This window comes from Procambarus clarkii, chromosome 25, assembly GCF_040958095.1.
Source record: "Procambarus clarkii isolate CNS0578487 chromosome 25, FALCON_Pclarkii_2.0, whole genome shotgun sequence".
In the NCBI taxonomy this organism is placed as follows: Eukaryota; Metazoa; Arthropoda; class Malacostraca; order Decapoda; family Cambaridae; genus Procambarus; species Procambarus clarkii.
This window is the reverse complement of record NC_091174.1, coordinates 28,818,993-28,831,492: the sequence shown is the minus strand read 5'-3', so window position 1 is coordinate 28,831,492 and position 12,500 is coordinate 28,818,993. Positions and strand designations below refer to the sequence as shown.

Below are 12,500 nucleotides of genomic sequence, written 5' to 3'. Positions count from 1 at the left end.
TACCACTGTGATATGAAAAAACATTTTTTAAACCCATTCCATGATAGGTTTTCCTGGGCCAGTGGATATTATGAAGCATTGCCACCAACTGTGACTGTTGACCTTAATGGGACATTTACTGACTGGCGTATGTAAACCAAAAAATTCTTTACATATGAAAACTTTTCTTTTTACCAAGCTATTACAATATAAGTACATGTACCAAAATATTGAAAGAAAAAAATAAATAAATTTTTTACTCAATAAGCAATTCAATTTTTATGGCATTTGACTTACTGAATATTATTTAAATATGCAATCTGCTAAGTTTATTATTATTTTCTTATTCAGAACCTGTTGTGGCAGTTCCTGTGCCAAAAATTTCCTGTAACTGTAAAGACTGTAACCTTAACATAAAGAGTTCTGACATCATGTGTACTTTCATAATGCTCTCAGGTATATTTGATTTAATATTAAGTTTGAACACATAAGTCTATGAGTATTTGCATCACTGAATATAGTAGCATCACTGAAGTTCTAGTGACGATACCCATACCCAAGCATGTGGACTTCAATCTTTGAGACACAAACATATCCATTCAGTGATGGATATGAGTTTTACATAAGATTCAAAATAAGCTGCTTTATTTTAGGAATACTAAAACTAAGCTTTCTAGGCAGGTATGACCTTTATCTGCCCATATTTGAGTGTCAAGAGTGTGGATACAGCCTTCCTGCACATGCTAAGATGTTGTATGATGGTGGATACTTCTGCTCATCAGCCAGGAAAAGTAACACATTCTTCAGCACCAAACTCCTGAACAACTGGCATTTCCTTAAAAGGAACAGTCCAGGTTAATCAATGAAATCCTTGTTAATAGCGCTCCAAGCGCTTGGCTCTCGTAATGGAAGAGTAAGTATTTATTAATTTTATATATGTAATGTAAGTACCTGTATACATTAAACTGTATATATAATAATACATAAAAATATGAACCCACTCCACACATTCTCTTGTGCCACTTACATGTACAAAACCTTGTTCCTAAATGCACATCCTGATCTGAAACTCTTCCTTGATAGATGTAAAGGATCCCATAATCACCACACCAGAAATCAATATCTCTCTGATATCCCCCGAGTCAAACTAAATCTGTGCAAACTCTTTATGCAAATAAAGTAATTGGTTATTGCTCCTAATTGGTAAACTCTTTATTGAATTAAAAGCTGTCCAGCTGTTCAAAACATTATTCAAAAGTAAAACTAAAAAGCATTAATTTCATCCTTATAGTTTCCTACGTAGTTCTTCAAACTTGCACTGTTACTTGTGCTACCCACTCCCCCAATATATATGGCTAACTCATGCAACTTGCATGGCTTAGCCACATCTGGGCCTAGTGCTGGGAACTAGGTTCCCAGCACTACGCTGGGAACAAGGTTCCCAGTACTAGGCTGGGAACGTAGTTGTTCAATCTTGCACTATAACTTGTGCTACCCACTCCCCCAATATATGGGGCTAATCCATGCAAATTCTATATTCAGTATATATTTCAGGATGGTTGCATCAACTTTGAAGCTGCTAAAAGAACATTCCAGGAGTGGAGATTTATGCAGTATGAACTTGCAAATGTCCAAAGCTACAATAAGAACGTGTGCCCTGCTTGTCATACTAACCCATTTGCCATACATATTGATGGCAACAAAAAGTTATTCCGATATGAAAAAGTTGGAAGGTACAGTTCTTAAATAATTTTCCTTTTGTAAGATAAATTTTTATTTTTCAACAATTAATACATTTCTATTAGGGCAACTTATATATCACAATACATTATTCGTTATGTAAATATATCAGTATCTGAAAAATTCTTACATGCAATACATAATAGCGTTATTCATGTATTACAACATTAAGTAATATATATTTACACAATCATCAAAATTGAAAACAAATCAATGTAAATACTGTCATTTTGTTTCTTTCAGAGGATTGAGGGAATCATATTACTCAGAGAGTGTCTTTGCTGCTGACAATGATGTGGCTAATCACCTTAACCATATAGAGAGCTTAAAAACAAAGGTAAATATTATGTGTACAGACTTTGTAAACTGTACATAGATTTTATATTTTTATTTATATATACAAGACTTTTTACATTCTTGTACAGCCACTAGCACGCATAGTGTTTCAAGCAAGTCGTTAATCCTATGTTCCCCAGAATATGACCCCACCAAATCCATTAACAACCAGGTACCCATTTTACTGTTGGGTAAACAGGGGGGGGGGGGCATAGTTAAGGGTTGATGCCCAGTAAATCTTCCAAGGCCAGGATACAAACCCAGGACAAAGCGCTCGCGAAACGCCAGGCGAGTGTCTTAACCCACTACACCATTGGGAAAAGACAGTCATGATGTCTTACAGTTTACAGAGTTAATATATATATTATAACAAGTAGTTAGGTTTTTTTAACCCACAGGCAAGTCAACCAATAAAACATAGAGTACTCAACGTTTGTCAAGAGCTACATGCACCATATAAATGGTGATTTTTGGGGTCTGAAGCCATATTGATTATGATGCTATATTTCTGTTGGTCTATATCACTTTTATATAACCCATCAGGTTAGGTTCTTTTCATTATTTATTATATATTTTATATATACAGTACTGTATTTATATAATATATATATATATAATATATATATATATAATATATATATATATATATATATATATATATATGTCGTACCTAGTAGCCAGAACGCACTTCTCAGCCTACTATGCAAGGCCCGATTTGCCTAATAAGCCAAGTTTTCAGGAATAAATTGTTTTTCGACTACCTAACCTACCTAACCTAACCTAACCTAACTTTTTCGGCTACCTAACCTAACCTAACCTATAAAGATAGGTTAGGTTAGGTTAGGTAGGGTTGGTTAGGTTCGGTCATATATCTACGTTAATTTTAACTCCAATAAAAAAAAATTTACCTCATACATTATGAAATGGGTAGGTTTATCATTTCATAAGAAAAAAATTAGAGAAAATATATTAATTCAGGAAAACTTGGCTTATTAGGCAAATCGGGCCTTGCATAGTAGGCAGAGAAGTGCGTTCTGGCTACTAGGTACGACATATATATATATATATATATATAAATATATAATATATATGATATATATATATATAATATATATCATTTATATTTGATTTGCAGAACAGCCAAAATTGTGGTGTCTCGTTGTGGAAAGCGGCGCGAAACGAACCATATACACACAAATCCCTGGACCAGACTGGCATAAGCCTTGCATCATGCCGGCATGGTGCAATTCTCAAAATGTGCAATATGACTCGTGGTGAGGTTTTTGGCTATGCACACTATCTCCATATAAATTACTTCAAAAGTGCCAAGTACATCTGCCAGGACATCATATGCCAGTACAGTACTGGCCATGGGCCCTGAAAATTCAAGAAAAAAATAAAAAATTCACCCTACTGGAGACAAAGCCGTTCCTAGGTGTTTTGCATGCAAAAGCACATGCATGGTATTGCCAGGTAAATAATTATCATTTGTCAAAATAACGGGTATAAATGTAACGTTATTTTAGGGTTAAAAAGCTATTAATCAGAATAAAGTATTTAGTCATAATTAAATTTTTGAGCAATCGACTAATATTCTTTCCTTGTAATTATTTTACAGTGTGTTACATCTTAATTATAGGTCTTGTATGGAGGACGCTGGCAGCACGGTAGTGGTTTGACCACAGGTGAAGAAACCGAGCAAATTTTCAGCTATATGTCGCGGTACAACAGTACCACCAAAAACATGTTGAAAGCCAGTTAGTTTATAGTGCATTGTTACAATGAGGAAGGTATAATCTATTAAAACTTGTTAGTGATATTTATTATGTATAATGAAGATGACTTCAGTAACTAGCAACACCTGGTGTCACCCTACAACTTTGTGTATATGAATTGGATTTGATTAATATAGCAAGTAAATTATAGATAGTATAAAAGTGAATGTTGACCAGACCACACACTAGAAGGTGAAGGGATGACGATGTTTCAGTCCGTCCTGGACCATTCTAAAGTTGATTGTGATGAGGAAGTAGACAGGCAATAAATAGGCTAGAGAGAGCTGAGGAGCAAAGTAAGGTGTATTTTAGGGGATAGTAATAATAATAAGAGCTACAGATGGCCTATTGGCCCATACGAGACAGCTGCTATTATAACCACTGAATAAGAAGGAGATAGGAATAAGAACTAACTAACACGCCAACAAACTAACACACTTCGTAGCAATCTAGTTCATAGTGCTCCTCAAAAAAAAAAAAAAAAAAAAAAAAAAAAAAAAATGCTCCTGCTGCTGGTGTCTACTCTATTTCCTGTTCATCTTGTACAATACTTTGGCGAAACTGGCTGTACACTGAATGACAGACTTAAAGAACACAAGAGAAGTGTTAAGTCTGCAGACACTAACAATGCTTCCCTTCTGCCATGTGAGGGATTCTAATCATCCCATAGATTGGTCTTCCTCCAAAATAATCTTTCCTGCCTCTACTCTCCACAGACGCCGTCTTGTTGAATCGGCTCTAATACACAATGTACCTAACATGAACTTGAGTCCTGGCTTTGTTGCTGTGGACTCTTCCCTTTCACAGTATATACTCAAATGCTGTAATCTTTCTAACAAACGTGACCTAACATAAGCCTACCCCTTCCATTTATCTATCTTTCTTTCTCTTCCTTTCTTCTCTCTTCTCCCTTTTTTCTGTTCATTGTCTTCTCCTACGCTCCCTTGCTATCGTCTTCTTATTCCTATCTCCTCCTCATTTGGTGGTTATAATAGGAGCTGCCTCGTATGGGCCAATAGGCCCTCTGCAGCTCTTATTATTATTACTATCCCCTAAAATACACCTTACTTTCCTCCTCAGCTCTCTCTTGCCTATTTATTGCCTGTCTCTACTTCCTCATCACAATTGACTTGAGAATGGTCCAGGATGGACCGAAACGTCGTCATCCCTTCACCTTCTAGCGAGTGGTCTGGTCTACATACTTTAGCCACGTTATTGTGACTCATTGCCTGCATAAAAGTGAATTATTTTCATTTTACATATTCATTGAAGGGAGTTATTTTTTGTTCCTTTATTTCAGAGCGTGAAGAAGAACTTAGTGAATCTTCATTTTTTTGGAACCAACGTAAACATGACTCTTTAGCTCGTGTTCTAGCTTCAAAATTTTGTAAGGCAAGTAATTTGCTTTATTCATTGAATATATGCAACAATGATCATGAATCACTAATATAAGTGCACAGGATAAAAAAAACATTCAAAAATAAAAATAAAAATAACATTTACTGCCATTAAACAGCCTTCATCAGCAGTTAGGCTGGTAAGGATTGTTTTTTTTTTTGTAATATCAAATATTAAATAAAAATTGCAACATTTATTATACTAACAGGGCAGTTTTTCCTCCTGTTGATAGGCAAAAGAAGCTGCAGAGTTAATAAGAAAGGAGTTAGCCTGACTTATCTCTTGATGAAAAACAACTTCTCATCTGGATTGCAGAGTTAACCAACTTAGCCCAGAGTTTAAATAAAAGGTTTGCTTGTAAAATATATAGTAAGAAACACTGTTTTGAAATACTCTTATATATTTTAACAAGGTTATTGTACTGTAAAATCAATGCAGTACCATAAATCATAAAATTGCCAAAACATTTCTTTATTATTTTAATTGTTTAGTTCTTGTACAGTAATTGTCAGCCATCATAAAATGCCATTGTGACCATTGCCTAAAAATTTAAGTTAAATTTTTTTTTAATTAATCAGGGACTTTACATGTTTGAATTTAGTAAACATTATAGCAAACAGTATCCTCTATTCTCAACAGATCAGTTTCTCAAAATGATGTTCAAAAGGGGATAGAGTTAGTATGTGACTCAATTAGAACCAAGAAATCCCAAATATCCGGTGTAGCAGGTATGTTAAAGCTTATGTATAAGTTAGGGACTGATAAAACAAACAGAAATCTTTTAGTGTTTGTAAAATACTTCAAGAAAACAATGACTTTTTTTTTTTATCTAAACACATCTAATGTCATTTATTTCTCAGGTAGATTTGTATGGATACCATCTCACTTAGGTGTTGTCCTATGTAATTATAGGTAATTGTCAAAATTAAGTTGAGATATCAATATCTATGGCAGGTGCCTGCAGGTAATGAATCTGTCCAATGGAAATCATTCCAGTTGTAAACTATGTGAACAAAAGCTAGGACATACTGTCTATCACTATATATGTGATTGCCCTGTTATCAATGACTTCAGAACAAATGGTATGATGTACTTTGAGTTTTGTTATTACTTCATACACTCAGGAATATTGGAAGATATTCTTGTGCTGTACCCCGATTTTGTTAGTGGAGGCTAATAGATCAGCCTTACATTTCATATTCTCTCCAGATTCCATGTATGACTGGCTGTCCTGTGAGGTTTTTGATCTACACTGTGGTCTTTCATACATAATAGGATAGCAGCACATTGCTGTGTATACCTAAGCTTGTTAAAAAAAAAGTGGTTGGCAAATATTTATGTAGTGTGTTCTGCTACTTTTGTGTAGGTATTCACTACTAAGTATATACAAAACAAATTTATCAACTATAATCTTATTTACTAGTAACAAAGTGTTTCTTTCAGTTTCAAGCAAAATGAGATCACGATACCGTGCAAAGATTGAAGCAGACAAGAAAAAGTTGAGGGAACTGATAGCGGTCTACAATGAAGACAATATTAACTTAATTACTCCACTGAAATAAATGTTATTGCATTATAGCTACTTGGTAATTATTTTAACAGGTAGCTTAATCATTGTTGTTTGTGTGGCTAAGTAAAATTAGTAAAAGCATTTTGTAGACACAAATTGTAATATATTTTCATTATCACTTTTACTGGTTAAAGTTTAAATGAAACACTTGTTAGGAAAACAAACATTTAATTTAAAAAATTACCTGAAATAATGATGTGTGTTTGTTTTACAGGAACCAGGTAAATACTCAATAAAGAAGTCATCATTCCAGCATTTAACCAGTGGACTTATGGCCCTCTTGCTAAATATGAAACAATTATATCAAATTAAACTAATTGAGGCAACTAACCTGTTTTCTGAAGACAGGGAAGTAGAGTACAACAAATTTCAAACAGACAGTCAAGATTCCGAGGATTCCGAGACCGACAGTGACAACAGTGTAGTCAGTATTGAGTCACAGACTGACAACGAAGAAATGGAAGAAACACTCTTCCCTTTGATTTGAGTAGCTTTAAGTAGCAAAGCAAAGAGAAAATAACAAGTATTCTCTACCCCTGGGTTGGGCAAATGTTCTTTGCCCAAATCATCGTCATGTTAATTTTGCATCCCTATGTTGCTCAAGAAAGATTTGTTTTCAAATTTGTTTTTATTTTTATTAATTACCCTCAAAGTTTTGTTTAGTTTAGAAATGCTTATTAAATAAATTGTAGTTGTAGTTATGTGCAATTTCTTTGCTTTCCTTCAAAAAACACACACAAAAAAAAAAAAAAAAGGTAAACATGAAAAATGAGTGCCCAAATGAGATACGGAAAACTTTTTTAGTATCAGTAGTTGACAAATGGAATGCATCAGGAAGTGATGTTGTGGAGGCAGACTCCGTACAAAGTTTCAAGTGTAGATATGACGGCCCAGTAGGTTCAGGAAACTACTTCATTTGAGATGATGCTTCCTAGCATTACGTAAGTAATGAAGAAATATGATATATTTACTCACTATAATGTTGGTACTGAATGTATAACATGGAAATACACATTTTTACTCTGAAATAATCATATTTTATAACAAAATTATACGAAACTTAACTCGCAGTTCAACACAGGAAGTCTACATTCTAAGCCTGGTAGCACTCGAAATCATTGACAACACTGAAGTAGACAGCTTAATTATTTCTGACTCCCTTTCTTCACTACGAGCAATAAACAGTTTGCAATCATGTAATAACGTGCTTGTCTTGGAAGCTAGACATAGATATATAAGAATACTTAGCAAGAGGGTAAATATAAAAATGTTGTGGATTCCTTCTCACATTGGCATGCAGGAACATGACAATAAATAAGCCTCTGTATCTCTTTCCACTTCGGCTCACAAGATGGGTATAGGGTGCATAATAAATGCGCTAAAGAGAGAATGTTGTGGCTTTGGGTAATTAGATGATTCCAATTTTGCTATAAAATTATGTTAGTTTAGAGTAAAAATAAGTTTTTTTTTCATGATGTTCTACATTCAGCACCAACAATATAGTGAGTAAATATATCGTAGTGTTTCATTACTTACGTATACTGTACTAAGAAGCTTTGGGTAATTAGACGGACTGCCACACACCTACCTACCTACCTGATTTATATGAGGTTTTGTCATATATACCAATAACATAGATGAAAATATTACAAACCACATCATCAAATTATAATGTAAATTATAATTAAATGCAAGATCTTGTATATGGGCCATAACAATCCACGTCACAAGTACTAAATTAACAGTACTACTTTACATAAAGAATATTAAATGTTTATTCAGGTAAAAGTTCTAATAGCAGATTTGTATGGCATAATTAGGGGACATGCATGATTTTGGGTAGTAGAACCCCAAGCACATGTACAATAATTAAGATAATGGCTAATGGCAAATTGTGAGTGTCTGAACTCGGGGAGCGAGAGCGTGGCGGCTCGATGCGGTCGTAGTCTGCTGTCTGCTCTGTGTCGAAGCTGTAGCGTCTTGGGTCGATTAGAACTGTACACGCCGAGTGCTACATTGTTGAATGGGGAATTGTACTGTCCTCCATTCCTCATATCGCTTGCTTATATGGTGATTACACCTCAGCTCCCTCCAACAAGCTGAGAAGAGTATTACCTGTAATTGGGGAAAGGATTGTAGCTTCTGTAATTAGTGCTAATTAGTTATGCTATTAAGATAATGAGATACTGGAGCGAGTATAAGGATTACTCGCTACAGCATTTTAATACCACGCAGAGTTATGCCATGTGCGGGTAGGCGATTCCACGGGTTTACAACCCTATGGGTGAAAGCATCTTTGGTTTTCTGTCCTACATTGTGGTTTCTTGAGCTTGAACCCGTTGCTCCTCATTCGTGTTACGTCTGACATTTTGAAAAAACTGTCCGGATTGACATCCAACAAATTTAGTATTTTATGGGTTTCTATGAGATCCGCCCTGTCATGCCTGGTCTGCAGTGTTGTTACACCGTAGTGGCCCTCATCCATTCCTGATACGAGAGATGAAGCACTGGTATGATTTTTTTTTAATTACCTCTTCCACTTGTTGAGCAATATTATTGTCCCCTAACTCCCTTTGCCACTTCGGGGGGGTATAAGGGTGTTGATGTAGCTTCAGGGCACCAATCCCCCCAGCCACAGGGCATGGCGAGAAGGCGAAATGATGCATTCTGACTCAAACGCCTTTTCCTTCATCTATCTGTTGTGAGGTAGTGCTGTCAATTTGGTAGTTCTGAAGTGGATTGTTGTGGCCCACATGTAAGGGCTAGCATTTATCGACATTAAAATGCATTTGTCAGTCATCTGACCATTTTTGAAGTTCATTTAGATAACTTAGTAAGGTCTCATTATCACCTTATTTATTTATTTATTTATTTATTTATATATATACAAGAAGGTACATTGGGTTTGTGAGAATACATTGGATAGTACAGTATTTACATTCTTGTAAAGCCACTAGTACGCGCAGCGTTTCGGGCAGGTCCTTAATCTAGCAGATAATTTTAAGTAGGTAATTTCAATCAGAATTGATAAATGATAAAGATACAATACAAGAGAAAAATGAGATGAGAGATAAGTAAGTATATTAAAGCACATTGTTATATTAAAGCTCTGATTGATTACATTGACAGCTTGATTAGTAATTTAAACAAGATTAATAGACACCATATAGCAGATTGACAGCACATATAAGACAGCAATGATCACAATGGTAAAGATGTTCAGAATGGGTACATAAAGATTGGGAGACTGGGTACCAAAGATACAGATAAACAAGATTTATAAACACCTTCAACTATTCCATGGTCCAGGGATTTTCTGAAAAGGAGTTTCACTGACAAACATAGTGAATTTGCCAGTTCAGTTCCTTTACGACTTGGGGCTGAAATACATTCACACTTTGGGCTTTTGAGTCTTTTAGTTTGTCAATGCTCTTCCTGATTGTGTAGAGTGTAATTGGTATTTCCCTTAATTCATTCTCTTTACCTCCGACAAACATTTGTGTGGGTGATGGGATGTCATTCAAGCTTTCTAGTGTGAACACTGATGTAAAGTATTCATTCAGTGTGTTTGCTGCCCTTTTATTGTGCAACTTAACATTGTTAGTCTCATCTTTTATGGGTCCTACTCTGCTGTAATAGGTTTTTGTTTGGGTTTTACTTCGTATATATTTGGCCGAAACGCTATGCGTATTAGTGGCTTTAGGTATTGTATTTTAAATTTAAAATATTTGCCCCAAGGAGAGAGTTTATTGGGAGTACTTAGCTGTGTCATTAGGCAGATAATTAACTATACAATTTGCTGTGCTCCGTCCTTTTACAAATCCATTGACCCACATCCCCTAACCTACGTATTTTGTGCAATAGTCGGTTTCGGATGATCCTTTCGAACATGTTGCAAGTGCATGACATGAGACTGATAGGTCTGTAATTGCCAGGGTCATTGGGTTTCTGTATGGGAACAAATATTGCATGTTTCCATTGTGTGGGCAACACTCCACTTAGGAATGACTTGTTAAACAGGTGGAGTATTGAGTTCCCAGACACTTCACCAGTGCATTGAGTATGTCGTAGGTGATGCCATCCTCACCAGGTGCTGTAATTTTATCCTTTTCATAGCCCCCTTTACTTCCTGGGCTGTGATTGGTTCCTCATATTCGTCATCACTAGATTGTGCTCTTGTTATCCTAATCCTTCTGTCATTTTGTCGGAGGAGCTGTTCCCTACTTACTTATGCAGGGAGGGAGGAGGATGATGCTGCATCACTCAACTTGTGTATTAGTTCTTCAGCCTTACCCTGGGGGTCTTTGTGAGCCGCAGGCCGGGCTCTGTCCCCTTAGCTATCTGAATTTTTGCCAACACTTGTCTTGCAGATGTTTCTATTCCAATAGAGCTAGTGAACGCTAGCCCTTGTCTTTCCCTTTGTAACTCATCTGCAATGTATGTACCTTTACCTGAATTGAAAATCTAATCTAAATCAATCTAATCTATATGCTTAGAGATATGCAAATGAGAGAGTAATAGAGCGAAACCTTTAAAATACTGAACAATTTGGAGGATATTGATTCATTCAATTTCTTCAAAAGGTCAGATGTAACACGAACAAAGAGCAAAGGTTTCAAGCTCAACAAGCCACAATGTAGGAGTAACAGCAGATGCTTTTGAATACATAGGGTTAAGAACCCCATTGAAACCGCCTACCCAAAGAAATCGTAAATGCTAAAATTCTCAAGAACTTTTAAACTCCAGCTTGAAAAAAATTATCAGGACAAATGTGGTTGTCACATATACATACTGTTCTTAAAATATTTCCCCATTTTGCACCCGCAAGATAACGTACAATTTTAAAGGTTGACGAATGTTAATTTTTTTGTTTGCAAAGCTGTTCACTTGAGATAGTTAAGAAAGTCCCAGCTGTGTCTGGGTACAAGTGACAGGATGAACGATGAAGGGTTTGCTTCCTATTGGCAAGCTCCTATGGTGGTGTGTCCACTCACATGATGAGTGGCACTGCCCAATACTGTCACTATATTCATAGTGACAGTATTGGGATGGACAGTATTGGTGAGTCCAGTCACAGGATGAGTGGCGCTGCCCAACAGTGTCACCATGGTGACAGTATTGGCCTCTTAATCTAGAGATCTTGATCACCACTACAATTTTGACCCATTGCTCCACTTTCAGCGCCTTAGTGTGGCGATCCAGAGAGGAAATGCTCACTGCATCCATGGCTCCAGCCTGCCATCTGAAGAGCTGGAGGAACTCTAGAACCTGTGATGAGTAGCCTGAGTAGATGAGTAGTTACATACAAAGCATGTAACCAATGTTGTAACCCTTTTTGTGTAATGAAATATTAAAATAAAGTTACACACATACTAAAAGAATAGGGTGGTAGACAAGATGAAAGTGTTCAGTGAGGATCCACAAGGTCTTCTCTGAGTACTCTTTATTTTCTTCTCCGTGGCTGTGTCCCTACACTTGCACAAGAGGTGGTACCCCTTTTAGGTTTAATAAAAAATTATATATATTATATATATATATATATATATATATATATATATATATATATATATATATATATATATATATATATATATATATATATGTCGTACCTAGTAGCCAGAACTCACTTCTCAGCCTACTATGCGAGGCCCGATTTGCCTAATAAGCCAAGTTTTACTGAATTAATATATTTTCTCTAATTT

At 35.7% G+C, this 12,500-nt stretch overlaps 2 protein-coding genes and 1 long non-coding RNA gene across 11 annotated transcripts in view; 2 read left to right on the top strand and 1 right to left on the bottom strand.

Annotated features, from left to right (window-relative positions):
- Nucleotides 1-3,812, top strand: part of LOC138368657 (uncharacterized) — a 9,393-nt gene extending 5,581 nt beyond the window's left edge. For 3 of the 4 annotated variants that reach the window (XM_069331380.1, XM_069331378.1, XM_069331381.1), the window contains 6 exons: nt 1-127; nt 657-892; nt 1,534-1,712; nt 1,963-2,056; nt 3,191-3,528; nt 3,695-3,812. The exon at nt 1-127 is cut by the window's left edge and continues 68 nt beyond it. In XM_069331380.1, the coding sequence (XP_069187481.1) occupies nt 1-127; nt 657-838 (309 nt within the window). In that variant the 3' untranslated portion in view covers nt 839-892; nt 1,534-1,712; nt 1,963-2,056; nt 3,191-3,528; nt 3,695-3,812. The remainder of the gene's footprint in view (nt 128-656; nt 893-1,533; nt 1,713-1,962; nt 2,057-3,190; nt 3,529-3,694) is intronic. The other variant, XM_069331379.1, reaches the window with a different exon arrangement.
- Nucleotides 3,813-5,467: 1,655 nt separating this feature from the next.
- On the top strand, nt 5,468-7,497 carry LOC138368656 (uncharacterized). The gene is made up of 3 exons (XR_011229635.1): nt 5,468-5,577; nt 5,868-5,956; nt 6,672-7,497. It is a non-coding gene; the product is annotated as an uncharacterized lncRNA (long non-coding RNA).
- Nucleotides 7,497-12,500, bottom strand: part of LOC123749201 (uncharacterized) — a 23,553-nt gene continuing 18,549 nt past the window's right edge. For all 6 annotated transcript variants that reach the window (XM_069331376.1, XM_069331375.1, XM_069331371.1 and 3 more), the window contains one exon: nt 7,497-8,913. The gene's annotated coding sequence lies outside the window, so the exon portion shown is untranslated. The remainder of the gene's footprint in view (nt 8,914-12,500) is intronic.